Consider the following 17,102-nt stretch of genomic DNA (forward strand, 5'->3'; position numbering starts at 1 on the left):
TCTATATTTGTCTTTTAAGAGACACACACACATGATAGGCAGAAATAAAATCAGAGACACTTACCCCCTTCTGAAATCCTGTGTCCTTCGATTTGTCTTTTTTGTTCGTGTTTGGTGCACCCACAGGATTAGTTCCGAGATTTCCATTCTTCCCACCACATTTCTGTTTTCTACTTCCTCGTGACTTTGACCCTATGACATCCTTTGAAAGGGGTGATGCTTTTGCTTCGGAATGTGGGTCCCGGATGATTGAAGGTGATGCATCAGGTCGATTATCCTGAAGCTCATATCTGCGACTTGTACCCCCCTTGTGAGCCAGCAAAGCTTGAATCTTCTGCTGTTGAATGTGATGGTCATGTTCGGATAGCCCTGCGTGCATCTGCAGTTGCCGTTGCCCTTGTTCTGCTAGATACTGTTCCCGTTGTTGCTGCTTCTGCTGTTCCTCTTCTGGTGAATTTAGACGTCGAGGAAGACAAGGCCGATCTTGTCGTTGTGGATGCGGCCTCTGCTGAATTTGCTGTTGATGTTGAAAAGCAAAGGTAGACAATTCGTGGTCCTGATGTTGGAAGGACTGTGTTTGCCCATTTTTGATCAAAGAAGTCTGATGTTTTGTTCCCTGTGTTCGCACCTCGCCTGATGGTGCGTGACGAAATGTTGGTTGATGTAAATACTGGTTTACATGAGGGTCTCTACGACTTACTAAGTTTTCGTTAGGAGCGGGGTCGGACACACCTCGCTGAAGATCCTGTTTTCCGCACAGGTCATGAGATGAAAAGACGACAGGCCTTGAAGCTGGAGATAACAAGCTTGAATCTGGATGAAAACCCAAAAAACGAGAAGGGTCGTTGTAAGGAGAGGGTGGGGAGGCATAAGGCAACAAAAAGCTCGCCTGGTTGTTGTAGGGATTGGGGCTACTGTGGAATGGCTGCATAGGATTAGGGCATGCGGCAACACTGCTGCCTGCGTGTGATGAACAAAACGGTGAAACAGGTATTCCGCCTCTGTGTTGGCCATATTGGTTGCTGAGACGTGGGCTGTCTTGGTGCGCGTGTTGCAGGCGTGGTGGTACCTCAGATCTGATCACCGCACCACGGTTGTGGACTTGCTGGCGGATCGTTAATGGTGGCTGATGATCTTGTCTTCGTGGCTGATGTGCATCCTGCTGCTGATGATGTCCGTAGTAGTGAGGATTCCACTGCTGCTGAATGTGATGACTGTGTTGCTGATGGTGTGGGTGCTGTTGCCCATGAGGTTGTTGGCCATGAGGTTGTTGGCCATGAGGTTGTTGCCCATGAGGTTGTTGCCCATGAGGTTGTTGGCCATATTGTTGATGTTGTTGTCGATAAATGTGGGACTGTCGTGGAAAGGGATGGGGCGTGTTGGCAAGGGGGCTGTTGAAAGGGTTAAACACGCCTGGTGGGGGCCGCCCAGACATCGAGACGACGTCACAGTCGCATGATCATGTGGAAAAATAACCGATGACGTTACAATCACACGATAACATCACACATTGCTGAGGTGATGTCAGAGTCACATGACTGGGTCTGAAGTAATCAATTCATGTTTTTATTAGGTTTGTTAATTTCTGTTTTTTGTGCAAACACCAACTCCATGACAACGTCCTTGTATTATCCATTTCCTCCAACATGGCTCACTGGGTATGGATATGACACACGTGTAGTGAGGCCCTGGCTTGAGGCTCGATTCAGCATTTCTGTCATGTTGTTGCCTGGTCTGCCATGCTGCTGTAAATCTGTTCACTCTGGCCTGTTCAAACAAAGAGGGAAATAAAGCGATACAGAATAAATACTAAGAAGCAACAGTCAACTATACTCTGAAATACATAATACATCCGGTGTCTGTACTGACTAACGAGGGAAACACCTAGCTCTCTCTCTCTCCCTCCCCTCTCTCTCTCTCTCTCTCTCTCTCTCTCTCTCTCTCTCTCTCTCTCTCCCTCTCTCTCTTAGTGCAGACCAGCAAACGCCAGTTTACACATAGTTACACGCGCTAAGCTTCTCTGCTTCTGGACTGCAACTGTTTCGAAGTTTAACACCATGCACTCGGCCACTGCACCGACCTGGAAGACAAATGTTCTCAAGAAGTCACGGAATGGCAAATACAACCGCAGTAACTCACATTATGTCGGCCTGCAAGAAAAGACCAAGAGCATCACTGAAAGTGAAACACGCGAGAGGCCCAAGTTGGCTCAATGGGTGGTGGAGCAACACTTCCTTTCACTGTAGAATTATAACTTTAGCAGGCATACACTGAAGTGGGTTATTCCCTGCAACTTCCTCTTTTTGAAAGTGACTGGAAAAGCTGCGTCATGAGGACCTCTTCGGCTGGTAAAGTGAAGTAAAATGAGTGCCTGTCTATACGCACTCGACTCAAGTGTCATCTGACTATAGTGTGTGTGTGTGTGTGTGTGTGCGTGCGTGCGTGCGTGTTCGTGTGTGTCTGTATGCTTCTGTCTGTGTGTGTGCTTGTTCGCCTTCAAGTCGCAGCCAAAACATGCCTATACATCTATATGTATATATGTCTGTACTTGTGCCTACGGTGTGTCTATTCGACACACATACACGCACACACACACACACACACACACACACACACACACACACACACATAATACACACACACATAATACACACACGCTCGCGCGCACTTATTCAGTCGAGGGCCAATAGCAATACATGTGGTTGTCAAGGTGATACAAGGATTCATTCGGTTTTAGGCCCATAGGGCGTTGAAAGCTAACACAATCCACAGCTAAATCACACACACAAAACACACGCACGTCGTTTGACTGTGCACAGCTGGGGGAAAGCACAACAAAGGCTCAGTGTCGTTGCTGAGTCAGGCCAGCTGCTTGTGTCAGTATTACAGCTTTGGTCCACTGTCCGCACGGATCAGGGCCGAGATACACGAGAAAGTTACCAACCGTGTGGGAGCCAGAGGGGGTCGGATTGGTTGAAATTGAGCGGCTTTGTGGTGATTTCAACGAATCAGACCCCGGAGTTTATTCTCACCCGGTTGGGTGGCACCCACTTTTGGTTCGTGAACCTCAGCTTAGGGCCGCGGTGCACGACTGAGAAAGTTACCAACATTGTTGGAGCCCGCGGATTTGGGATGGGATTGGGTTGAAATTGAGATTTATTGTGATTTCAACGAATCAGACTTTGTTCTCTCCCGTTTGGGTGACACCCACTTTCGGTTCGTGCATATCATCCCTGTTCGATCTTTGCAGGGCTGGGCATGATTTGTGGCATTGTTTGCCGCGACACATCATGCAGTCCGATTTTGAGAGAAATTGCGTTAGCGGGTTTGCGACAAATTACGATATCCCATGCAGAAAGTCAGTGATTGCGCATGTGACACTCTATATACCAGAAACTGCGACAGACACTGACATGGTCTGTGACTAACCTTGTTGGAAGGCGTTGCCAAAGCCCACTTCAGGCAGGATCAAGCAGCGAGTCAGTGTAGCCTACTTGGCAGTTTTAAGGCCCTGATTCATGTTGATGGCAATGCCACGCTAGTAGCTAATCGACGAGTACTATAAAGCAATAGTATTGAGTAGTTCTCTCAAGCATCAAACGCTATCACAACTTCAAGCACCAACGAAAAACAATGCAAGGAAACGTTGGTAGAAGAATCCCACCTCCACCCCTCCCCCCCCCCCCTCTCTCTCTCTCTCTCCCTCTCGCTTCCTCATACTCTCGCTATCTCTCTCAATATGTATCTTCCAAACTCTCTCTCTCTCTCTCTCTCTCTCTCTCTCTCTCTCTCTCTCTCTCTCTCTCTCTCTCTCTCTCTCTCTCTGTCCGTCACTCACTGCACACACACACACACGCATACACAAACACACACACACACAAAACCGCAACACACACACTTCCACACGAACGCACACACTAATACACACAAACACACACACACCGGCACACACACATCCACACACACCCACACACACACACTGACACACACACACACACACACACACTCAAACCCGCAACACACACACTTCCATACGCACGCACACACTAATTAATACATACACACACACACACACACACACGCGCGCGCGCGCGCGCGCGCGCGCACAAACACACACACACAAACACACACACAAACACACAAAAACGCAACACACACATTGACACACACACACACACACACACACTGGCACACACACACACACACACACACACACACACACACACTCGCGATGTGATCCCTACGTTTGCACCAGGTCATCAGAGGACAAGGTGGCTAACCAATTTGGTTGGGAGCTACTTTCCCTTTGTACATCTTTTAGTATGCATATTTTAAACGGTAACTGCACTCCTGATTTATCAGAACACTTTACATATGTTTCTGTACATGGAAATAGCGTCATTGACTACTTTGTTGTCTCTGATGAATTATCGTCACGTTCTAAACGTCTAGCCGTAGATGAGAGAGTTGAGTCATCGCATATGCCCCTCTGGTTTACGTTTAGCGTCGATTGTGCCCATGTCCGTCCTCCCATCAGTGAAGCAACACAGCCACCTACAAAAAGACTCATATGGGACAGAGAAAAAGAGCAAGAGGTCAAAACTTTGATCCAGTCTGAAAGCTTTGTGAACAAACTGGCCGCTGCTACAGCTATGATCAAAGAGGACGCAGAGGGGTCAGTGGAGTTGTTTACGTGTGCTTTGAAAGACGCTGCTAAACCAATGGAAAGGGTGTTTAAAAATGACTCACCTTTAATCTCCGAAAACAACAAGTGGTTCGATTCTGAATGCCGAAAATTAAAAAGACAAACACGCAAGGCATTTCGGATGTACAAAAAGGAAAAGACAGGACAAGAGAAAGACAGGTTAAAGATGTTATACCTAACGGAGAGAAAGTCATACTCCAAAGTGCTCAAACAGAAAAAAGACAGTCATAAACAAAATAGAGTGAATAGCCTGCTGTTGAATATTTCTGACTCTCATGCATTTTGGAAGGAGATAAAGAAATTCAGGAGGAAACGTAAACCCGCAGGAACTATTGACAATCAGGCATGGTATGATCATTTTAAGAAAGTACTTAACGAGGATGATGATAGAAGGCATGTTCAAGAACATGACCATACTGACACTGAAGAAGAAAACGAACTTGACTGCGACATTCTCAACAGTGATATTACCGAAGAAGAAGTGAGGACTGCTTTAAGTGGCTTAAAAAAAGGGAAAGCAGCGGGACCAGATGGCGTTTTAAATGATCTCTTAAAAACCACAGGTGACACAATCGTCCCCTATCTTTTGACGTTGTTTAACGACCTTTTTAGGACTGGTGACTACCCTTCAGATTGGGCAAAGGCTATCATTCAACCAATATTTAAGAAAGGTGATGATGAGAACCCTGACAATTATAGAGGCGTCTCTTTGTTAAGTTGTGTGAGCAAGTTGTATACCAGTATTATGAATGCCCGTTTGACAGCGTGGGCTGAGGAAAACAACATTCTCTCTGAGTCACAGGCGGGTTTTAGAAAAAATTACTCCACAATTGACCACATGTTCACTCTTTATGCAGCAGTTACCAAGCAGCTTCAACTAAAAAAGAAGTTATATGTTGCTTTTGTGGACTTTCAAAAGGCGTTTGACACCGTTAAAAGGGATGTTTTGTGGAATGTTTTATTAAAGATTGGTGTAAAAGGAAGAATGTTTAACATGCTTAGGTCAATGTACTCATCTGTTCTCTCTTGCGTCCGATGTAACTCTGGCAATACTGATTATTTTGAATGCCTACAAGGCCTGAAGCAGGGCTGTCTAGCGAGCCCAACGCTTTTTTCGTTTCTTATAAACGAACTTGCCTCGGAAATAATATGTAAGGGCAGACACGGAATTCAAATGCTTCCCGGCGAGATCGAACTGTTTCTTTTGATGTTCGCTGACGACATTGCACTGCTATCATCGTCCATAGTGGGTTTGCAAAATCAACTGAACATCTTACATAACGTTTCAAAGCGTCTTGGGTTAAGGCTAAACATGAATAAAACCAATGTCGTTGTTTTTCGAAACGGTGGTCATTTAGCCAAAAGTGAGAAATGGTTCTACGGAAACGCGCAAGTATCAAGTGCTAGCTCTTACAAGTATCTCGGTCTGACATTCACAACCCAAGCCCGTTTGAATCTCTCTTTCAATGACGCAATCACCAGAGCCAAACAAGGTGTCATTGAGATTTTTAAAGTCTTATGGAATATAGGATGCCACGACATGGACATATTTTTCAAATTATTTGATGCGCAAATTGCTCCCATCTTGCTCTATGGCTCAGAACTATGGGGATGTTTTGACTGTTCACAGATTGAAAAGGTTCACATGTATGCCTGTAAAAGATTACTCGGGATCTCGTCAAACAGTCCAAACCAGATGGTGTATGGGGAACTTGGAAGATGCACTTTGTCAATCCTAGCAAATATCCGAAGCGTAAAGTACTGGTTGAGACTTAACTGTATGCCGGATTCGAGATATGCAAAGATGTCATACATCATGTTAAAAAACGCAGTTGAAAGGGGAAAACAGAATTGGGTCTCACAAGTTAAATGCCTCCTTTGCATGAATGGATTTGGAGATGTGTGGTTGAACGGGTCTGTAGGTAGGGAATGTGCGTTTATTAGAACATTACAGCAACGTCTGCAAGACTGCTTTGAGCAAAACTGGCACTGTAAACTTGATACAAGTGTGAGATTTGATGTATACAGGATGTTTAAAGGAGAACTTGAAAAAGAAAAGTATCTGGGTGTCATTGAAAACCAGTACATACGCAAAATGTTCACAAAGTTCAGACTGGGCATTACACCATTGAAGGTAAATAAACTGCGCTATAATCCCGAGTGCGCTGAATCCAGAAATTGTACATTTTGTAAATCAACTGAAGAAAATGAAAACCACTTCCTGTTTAAATGCCCAGCTTACAATGCAATCCGTCAAAAGTACATTGGTGCTTGTTTTGACCTTGACCAGTTCTCCAACTCATCGTTGTGTATTTTACAGACTGACAACAAATTACGACTGATTGCATTGTCAAATTATGTGTTCTACGCGTTTAGACAAAGAGAAAATCAATTGTGAAATAGACCGGTATGATCGTACAACCCAAAATCCTTGTCTTCATCTTACTGTATTTTTTTTCTTCTCTGTTTTTACTTCTTGTGCTAGGTGTTGATTTTAAGTTGCCTTGCTTCCGGACGGTCAAGTCCACTGTGTTCACATGCTAACTATTTCTCCCCCTTGTACATACACATTGTGTTTGATGCAATAAAAAATCGCCTTCACCTTCGCCTTCTCTCTCTCTCTCTCCTTCTCTCTCTCTCTCTGTCCGTCACTCACTGCACACACACACACACACACAAAACCGCAACACACACACTTCCACACGAACGCACACACTAATACACACAAACACACACACACCGGCACACACAGTCACACACACATCCACACACACCCACACACACACACTGACACACACACACACTCAAACCCGCAACACACACACTTCCATACGCACGCACACACTAATTAATACATACACACACACACACACACACACGCGCGCGCGCGCGCGCGCGCGCACAAACACACACACACAAACACACACACAAACACACAAACACACAAAAACGCAACACACACATTGACACACACACACACACACACACACACACACACACACACACACACACACACACACACACTCACACACACTGTATACTCAAACATGCAAGTCACAACAGACTGTACAATACGGCGGATCAGACAGGACAGCCTTCCTCTAGCTCTTTCTCACGATTTGTATCTTCAGGATCTAATGGTTATTTCCGGCCATTGTCACTGACGTCAAACAATAAGCAGGAAGGAGATGAACGCATATCCTGATATCAATCTTCTCAACTTTTCTGTCACGAGTTGTCAAGGGAACAAAACCAGAGTTGTTAACTCGTGATTTGTAAAAATGTAAAAACGTTTTACAAATTACGTCGAACCTAAGACCGCGATTTGTAAAAAATGTAAAAATGTAAAAATATCGCATTCCACAAAGTAATACATGCCTTTTATTATTATTAATATTTGTTGTTTAGAGCCTCTATGCTGGGAGGTGGGGGGTGATTTGGGCCGGATAGGTAAAATATTACGATTTTTAGCATAACAAAGAAGAAGAACAATTCTATCAGATCCCTTGACTCTGTTGCTGCTAGTTTTCCACTGGGAGGAAGCGACCCGAATTCCCCAGCGATGGGACAATAAAGTAATGATTTTTTTTTTAATAGATCCCTTGACTTTGGAGATGACAAGAAAATATCGGGCGCATTTACGTGATTTGTAAAACATTTTACAAATCACGGGTTAACAAGAGTGCCAAAACATGTCAAGGGTATTTTTTTCGACACACGCTTTCAAGCCGGCGTTGGCAACAAAAGGATTTGGAACATGTTTTTCAGTTGGCTAATACTGCAATTCTTATACTTATAGGAATAGGGCATGAACATATATACATTTCATTTTTGCGAGAGAATAAAATATGAGTATCGAGTGTGTGTGTATGTGTGTGTGTACGTGTGTGTGTGTGTGTGTGTGTGTGTGTGTGTGTGTGTGTGTGTGTGTGTGTGTGAGTGTGTGTGTGTGTGTGTGTGATTGTGTGTGTATATATGTGAGTGTGTGTGTATTTTGTAAAAGTTCAAAAATATGTAGCATACCTGGCATTGCTGTGTACAAATCAGAAGGAAGCTCCGCTGTGTTGCGCCACCACCCTATGCTTACAGGTGAACAGAAACTAGCGGAAAAACCCTGATGCTATTTATAAATGTCCTTGCGGTACAGTCGCCCACAAAAGTCTTAAGGTAATCAGGCATGCGTGAAACCGACTCAGCGGAGGTTTTGAATGACGGCATGTACAGTGGAACCCAACTGTTAAGACCCCCCCCCCCCCACCACCACCACCACCACCACCACCACCACCACCACCACCACCCCCAATCTAAGACTCTCCGTTCTCACACGCCATTCGGACAAGGCAGGCAGGTGTGCGAAGCTCCGGTCAAAAACAGGTTATCAACCGTTTTTACGGCGAGCTCAGAGGCGCTTTATCCATATGAAGTGCTAGCAAGTTGCCTACCCCCGGAGGAGTGGACCCAGGAACGCTAGAAATGACAAAGAGGGCTCCTTAACATAGAATGAATCGATGACCGAAGATCAACTCACTCCGCACCGGTCGCCATTGTGAGATGAGATGACGAGAAAGAAAGGGCAAAAACGACGACAGAACAACAGCTCAGACAAATCCAGCCCCGGTGTCGGCAGCTCTACTACAGACCCGGAGAAAGCCAGTAAGAAAAAGGCAAGAGTAGTCGAGGCAGGCTCTCCTATAGATATTCCTGTTTTCGAAACAGATTCTGACGAATTCGATATGAGTGACACTAACAAGAGAGGTAAGCAAGTCGGTTCATCAGAAGTCGGAGACGCAGCGGTTACTTCCCTTGATGCTTACAGTCGCACCGTCTCTAATGAAGATCTGCTCAATGAGATCTGTTCAAACCGTAAGGTTATGGAATCTATGAAGGACACACTTGACCAACTAAGAGGTGAGGTCTTTGAACTAAAAACAGAGAATGACAAACTGCAGAAAGAAGTCAGTGAATCAAAGAAGAGAGAAGAGCACATGAAGAGTGAACTGGGAGAAACAAGAACTCTTGCTCATCACACAGAAGAGAGACTGAATGAGCTTGAGCTTTATGTCCGCCGGAACAATCTGAGGGTCTATGGACTCAGTGAGGGAGTGGAGTCCGGTGGTCCAAATGGCGGTTCCAATCCATCTGAGCAGACGAGGCAGGGCAGTGGCAGGCAGGAGAACAGAGACGGGCAACAGCCGGAACAACAGTCGGAATGCGAGGAGAAGGTACTGGCGCTGTTCGACAAGCTGAACGTGAAGGTGTCCCCAGATGACATTGAGGCAGTCCATCGCCTAGGCAGACTTCAGCGAGACAGGAACACCCCGCGAGGAACCATTGTGCGATTTGTCTCTCGCAGAATAAGGGACCAAATCCTGTATAACAGGAGGGGGTTGAAAGGGTCAGGTGTCGTGATTGTGGAAGACCTAACCCAGACGACACAGTACCTCTTCCACAAGGTCAAAGAGGATGCTACCTGTGAAAAAGCATGGACAAAGAACGGTAAAGTGATGATGAAAACCAAAAAAGGAAAAGTTGTCTCTATCAGATCCCTATCTGAACTCAATGACCCCACCAGAAGACAGTCGGAATGGAGTAGTCATGCTTCTGAGCGTTGAAGGGTAGTTTTTCTGTTTCTTTGGGGGGTGCTAGGTTGTGCTAGGTTGTGTAAATATAATCATAACCACCAACAAGATTGTTGTCCAGCCGTATGTCAGAGATCTTGAGTCTACCTTTTACAGGCTACCAAACACACAACAAATATCCGAGTATCTGTCTGTTTTTGTTCTATGATAAACAAGGTATGTTTTTTATCATTGAATTTTGACAACTAGACAAGTAGAAAGCACATGGCAGTGTTGTGACCACGTGATGTTTTGTTTTGGTTTGCCTAGCTCCTCCACCGGTACAGACGTTGGTTTCCTTTTACGATCCCGGTTTCTCCCCAACCTTTAACGAGAGAGTGTTCCGTCACTTGTTTTCATTCTATATCAAATGTGCTGTCATCCAGCCATGTTATTAAGCCGTACATAATACATACTGAGAGTAGTATCGGTGAAAATATTTCCAGTCGCCCCACGAAAAACCACGTGATCGGTGCAATCCAAAATGGCGTCAATCGATCGACTACAACTGTGTACTTTTAAGTACTTGGATAAAGTTCAATAAAGTTCCTGGAAACATACTCCTTCGTCCTATAGCCCAGTGGCAAGATCCGAAGGTATGTGTTACTTGTATTCATGTCTGTCTACTATTTCTTGTTGTACCCTTTCTTGTTGTAACTTTTGTTCCGTTTTTGCTTGTTCTCTCTGTTGTTTGGTATTCGTGTCATTCGTGTCGTGTTGTTTGCCCCCCCTTCGTGCCCCTGTTAGTGTGTTGAGCTGGTGGTCGCGTTTCTATGCTGTGTCTATTATCATCACTATGCTGGATGTATGGTTCTATTTTTCTCATGCCTGTGTCGATTATGGGTAATGGTTCTGTTTGCTCGCTGATGTATTGTCCAGAGTTTGGTTGTATCACTACTGCCTTTGTGGGCTGTCTCCCAATGTTTGCAATTTTTGTTAAAAAACTCCTGGTCCTAGTGTTATCGCTTTTACTGCCTCGACCTGTTGCTGTGCTCTTCTGCTCGATTTGTGAGAAATGGCTGCGTACATGCATATATATTTGTGTATTTGTGTTGAATGTGGTCAGGGCTGCTTACATGCAAATATATTTGTGTTGAATGTGGATGGTCTACAATACACTTTTTGCGCTTGATCAATATAGTTATTTGGATGAAAAAGTATAATGGTTTTTGTGTTTGATCACAATGGTAGTCCATGAAGAGTTAAAAATTTGTTCCTTTAATGTAAATGGACTTGGAGACTTCAAGAAAAAGAAAGATGTGTTTGACTTTTTAAGACAGCAGAATGGAAATGTTTTCTTGCTACAAGAAACGCACTGGAAAAGTCACCAAGAAAATTGGATTAGGTCACAGTGGGGCTATGAATGTATTGTTGCTGGTAATGATTCTGCAAGTAGAGGTGTTGCTGTATTGTTTAAAAATAATTTTGATTATAAGATTCATAATATTGTCAAAGATGATGATGGAAGGTATATTTTGATTGATATTGAGATTTTGAAAAAACGTCTGACCCTTGCAAATGTTTATGGCCCAAGTAATGCTGACTGTCCTGTTTTTTTTGACAAACTGTTTGAGAGAATTGTGCAGATGGATAATGAGTTAATTATTATCGGAGGTGATTGGAATGTTGTTATAAACCCCAATGTTGATACAAACTACCCGGCCAAATCTTATAAAGTCAATAGTAGGAGAAAAGTTGTTGATTTTATGGAGCAGTATGATCTCATTGACATATATAGAGCCTTACATGCTAATGTGAGACAGTATACATGGAGGCGGTTTCATAGTTCACAGCGAAGCAGACTTGATTATTTCCTTGTGTCAGAGCAGTTAGGTTTTGAGATTGTGAAAGCGGATATTACACCAGGTTACTACTCTGACCACTCAATTGTTGGAGTAAGTTTTAGAACTGATGTTGTTAAACGTGATAGACCCTTTTGGAAGTTTAATAATTCACTGTTGACAGACATGGAATTTGTAAATATAGTGAAGAAGGTTATTGTTGATGTAAAGATACAATATGCTTTACCTGTTTATAATGTGGACAATATTGACTTGATTGACGATGATGATCTACAGCTATTGATTGATGATCAGTTGTTTTTTGAGATGTTGTTGATGGAAATAAGAGGTAGATGCATTTCATATTCCTCATATAAAAAAAAGGAAAGTAACAGAAAAGAAAAAGATCTTCTTTCTCAAATATACACTTTGGAAAGTAACTTGACAGAGCATAATATTCAACTTTTAGAGCAAACACAACAGGAGTTAAGTCAAATAAGGCAGAAAAAAGTGGATGGTATGATAATTAGATCCCGTGCGAAGTGGATTGGAGAAGGGGAAAAAAATACAAAATATTTTTGTAATTTGGAGAAAAGACAGTTTGTCCAGAAGTCCATGTGTTTTCTGCAGAAAGATGATGGTGAAATTATTCATGATAATGCTTTAATTGTTAAGGAAGCACAGACTTTTTATGAGGAATTATATACTTCAAGAGAAGCCGAACTGGTAAATCAAGAGATTGATGAAAACCTGGCTCATCCTGTATTAACAGATGCTGAGAGTAAACAATTGGAAGGTAGACTTACTCAATGTGAGCTACTCAAAGCTGTGAAAAAATTAAACAACGACAAAAGCCCAGGATCAGACGGGTACACTGCGGAATTCTTCAAGTTTTTCTATTCTGACTTAGGAAAGTTTATGTTACGGTCTATAAATTGTGGATTTGAGAAAGGAGAAATGTCAGTGACTCAGAGACAGGGCGTTATAGTATGTATTCCAAAGGAAGGGAAAAATAAAACACTTTTGAAAAATTGGAGACCAATTACTCTGTTAAATACGGTCTATAAGATTGCATCAACGTGCATTGCAGAACGGTTTAAACGTGTTTTGCCAAATCTGATTCATGATGATCAAAAAGGCTTCTTGAAAGGAAGATATATTGGTGAAAACGTCAGATTAATATATGATACCCTGTTCTACTCAAATAAACATAATATACCTGGCCTACTTTTGATGGTCGACTTTGAAAAGGCTTTCGACAGTGTTGCCTGGTCATTTATTGAAAAATCTTTGAGCAAATTTAACTTTGGAAATGACATGAAACGATGGATTTTTACTTTTTATTGCAAAATTAAGTCCTGTGTTTCAGTCAATGGTCGGTATTCAGCATGGTTTAATGTAGGTCGAGGCACCCGGCAAGGGGATCCGCTGTCACCTTATCTATTTTTGATTTGTGCTGAAATATTGTCTCTTATGGTACGCCAGAACAAAAAGATTGGTGGTATGAATATTCTTGGCGAAAATATTTTATTGTCACAATTCGCTGATGATACCAGTCTGTTTCTTGATGGTACAGAGCAATCTTTTTGCGAAAGTATAAAAGTGTTACAACATTTTGCATCACTGTCAGGTCTGAGAATGAACTATGATAAAACAATTGTAGTTTGGTTAGGACCTTTAAAGTTTAGCAAAAGAAGATTTTTGCCTGATATGAATTTTACCTGGAACCCGGATAATTTTAAAGCACTTGGCGTTATTTTTTCGGTGAATATATCCGAGGTTGTTTTTCTTAACTATAGAAATAAGTTAAAGGAAATTCAAAAACTTCTGAATTCATGGACCAGAAGGAACCTGACACCTTTTGGTAAAATAACAGTCCTAAAAACCTTGGCTATTTCCAAATTGACACATTTGTTTACTAATTTACCTGATCCAGACGAACAGTTTATGATGGAGTTAAATAATATTTTTTTCAAATTTCTTTGGGATGGAAAAAGAGATAAAATTAAAAGAAGTACGGTCACCCAACCCTATGAAGATGGAGGATTAAAGATGGTTGACGTGAAAAGTTTTCTGTCATCTCTAAAAATCGTTTGGTTAAAAAGAGTTGATGGCCTTACTGGATTAATATCAAGATTATTGTTTAAAGCATGTCCATCTGTTACAACAATTAATATGAGAGGAGAGGAATTTGCAAATGTTTTGATGCAGAGAATGGAAAACCCGTTTTGGACCAATGTTTTTAAACATTATAAGAAACTACATGGAAAATGTGACCCTATAACCTTTAACGATTTTGTATCAGAATGTTTACATTATAATGTTAATATTCGGAGAGATAAAAAGACAGTGTACATTCAAAATTGGATCGACAATGGAATAGCTCAGATTGGTCATATTTTGGGACAAAATGGATACTTATCCTATAATGCGTTTAAAATCAAATATCCAAATGTGCGAGGCGATTTTGTATTGTATCAAGGTGTAATCCAGGCTGTTAAGAAATATCAGAGAAAAATCGGCTTAGAATTTGATAAACATTTTATTATGACAGAGCCCATTGTGTGGAAATGTATTTGTAAAGGTAAGACACAACTTATTTACAAAAAACTGATTGAACATACTACGGTCCCAAAATGTATCGAAAAATGGTCTGAATCTTTAGACTGTTTGTTAGATAAGAAGGCTATTTTTCAACATGTTTTTAAAACAACAAAAGACACTTGTCTGAGATGGTTCCAGTACCGATTATTGTACAGAATTTTGCCCACAGAAAGGTTTCTATTTTTGCGAAAAATTGTGGATACGTCATTGTGTACATTTTGTGGTAGAAATGAAGAAACCCTTTTACATATGTTTTGGGAGTGTGATAAAGTGCAGACTTTTTGGATAGAATTTGTAAATTGGCTAAAGGCGAACTGCACCCATTGCAACAATTTAAAACTGTCTAAAGAACTGGTTCTTCTTGGAGTGGCGAACAATGTAGTCACCGATAAAGCTTTTGATGTGTTATTAATCTGTGCCAAACACCATGTATATATTTCCAAAATGAACAAAAAGACCCCTCATTTTCAGACATTTAGTAGAAACTTTAAGCAAAGATTTATTTGTGAAAAGTATAACGCAGTTGTGAATAATACAGTAGATAAATTCTACAAGGATTGGCGCCTGTATATGCACGTTTTGATGTAACCCTTAGGTTTTTTCGTTCCTAAAACCTTTTGATAATGCGACCACCAAACCACTGAACATCCCCCCCTCCCCATTCCATCCTCCCACCCCATGTATGTTGTAATTGTCCAAGTGTGTTTTTCTGTTATATGTTTCTGTCCTTTCGGTTAGGTGATGTCCTGTAATGTACAGCATATATACATGTAAAAAAAAAAAAAAAAATGTACAAAAAGAGAATAAAAAAAAAAAAAAAAAAAAAAAGACTCTCCGTTCTCAGATGTTCTCAGTGTTCTTTGGCTCTGTAACTGTATCTCCATTCAAAAGACTTCCCCTCTTTCAGGGTCCGGTTTTCTTTAGGCCTAAAATAAAAAAATGGGTGTGGTTACGGTAACCCGACCTACCCTATTTTTAGGGGCCGACCCTATAACTTTTTATTACATTTGTCAAAACAAAAACAAAAAAACAAAAAACGAGTGCAGAAAACGCAATGAAAGCAAAATCGCCCGAGTCGCACACTTATTTCCCTGTCAAGTAGGTTTAATTTGTACACATTAGAAAAAAAAGTAAAAAAAAAGTGATTGCCTACCTTCCTACCCTATTTATTTTTGGCTATGTTACCGTAACCACACCTATTATGTTTTTTTTTTTTTTGCCTTAGATTTTTTGAAGGTCGTAAAAGGTGAGCTCCACTGACTAAAAAAGCTAGCGAAATCGTGAGAGGAAAAAACAAAGTCCAGTTATATCATTAAAACGCTTTTATATTCCGTTCACTGTCCTCAATGTTTCCTCCTGTCAGTCCGAGTCCTCTAACCAATGGCATAATTATGCCACTTAGGGGATGGGATGGGATGGCCCAGGGGGAATTCTTTCTTTTGTCTGTAGTTTTATGTTATGCAACGGTTAGGCAAAAAAAAGTTGTATGTTTCTGGTAACATGGCTACAAAAAATAGGGTAGGTAGGTAGGGATTATTTATTTATTTTTTTTTTCAGGGTATAAGACTATACAGTGACGCAAAGAGACTGGACTTACTATACAAAGAGGAAGACAACACATTACAAAACAAATGAGACAAAAGGGATGCGGGGTTATCCCCCTTGTGTCGTCTGCCGTCTGTTACTTTCGTTTTGACGCTTTTTTTTTCTTTTCTTTTTTTACAAATGCAATGAAAAAAAGTCTAGTGTCGGCGGGAAAAAAATAGGTAGGGTCGGGTGACCAGAAACATACAACATTTTTTTTTTCTTAATACAGCTCAACCCCACCGCATACCGACTTTCACTCCCACACTAACACCCACCCCCATCCCCCATCCAGCCTCCGGTCCCGCCCCCTCCCCCTCCCTCCCTACCCACCACTAACCCCCCCCCCCCCCTCACCCCCCTCCCGACAGGTCGTGTGCCTGTGGTCTGTCGCTCAAACACTCTGCTCCTCAGCTCAGATTTCAACTGTGGCCCCACAATCTCTTCTTGCCTAATACCCCGGTCACACAGAGACGCCGCTTCTACTCCGTCAGTTGTACAATTGTCGGAGAGCGTGGCCAATCGTGGGCCAAACGTGGCAGGATCTGCATGAGCGTTGTTTGGTCGGGGTGGGATCTGCTAGGTCGCGAACCTGCACGCTCTCCCTACGCTTATTAATTTTGAACTGCACAAAACAAGCGTATCGGGTCTGGGCGCAGTATAGTCGTGATGTAGATTTTTTTGTGGCCCCCGTCACACGGCTCTACGTTTTTACGACGACCATGCCGATCACTCCGATCTGAAAAAGTTATCAAGTCGGGGCTCGCCGTCAAAATCCAGCACATGGCGAATAACAAAAAACTACATCAC

General features: G+C 42.2%; 1 protein-coding gene across 2 annotated transcripts in view; it reads right to left on the bottom strand.

Moving 5' to 3' along the window:
• Positions 1-17,102, bottom strand: part of LOC138946343 (serine-rich adhesin for platelets-like) — a 43,192-nt gene that overhangs the window by 20,793 nt on the left and 5,297 nt on the right. Inside the window, exons 1-2 of one of the 2 annotated variants that reach the window (XM_070317900.1) lie at positions 2,140-2,391; positions 65-1,767 (exon numbers count right to left, since the gene is read on the bottom strand). In XM_070317900.1, the coding sequence (XP_070174001.1) occupies positions 65-1,435 (1,371 nt within the window). In that variant the 5' untranslated portion in view covers positions 1,436-1,767; positions 2,140-2,391. Of the gene's footprint in view, positions 1-64; positions 1,768-2,139; positions 2,392-17,102 lie in introns of those variants that run through there. The other variant, XM_070317899.1, reaches the window with a different exon arrangement.

This window comes from Littorina saxatilis, linkage group LG13, assembly GCF_037325665.1.
Source record: "Littorina saxatilis isolate snail1 linkage group LG13, US_GU_Lsax_2.0, whole genome shotgun sequence".
Classification (NCBI taxonomy): domain Eukaryota; kingdom Metazoa; phylum Mollusca; class Gastropoda; order Littorinimorpha; family Littorinidae; genus Littorina; species Littorina saxatilis.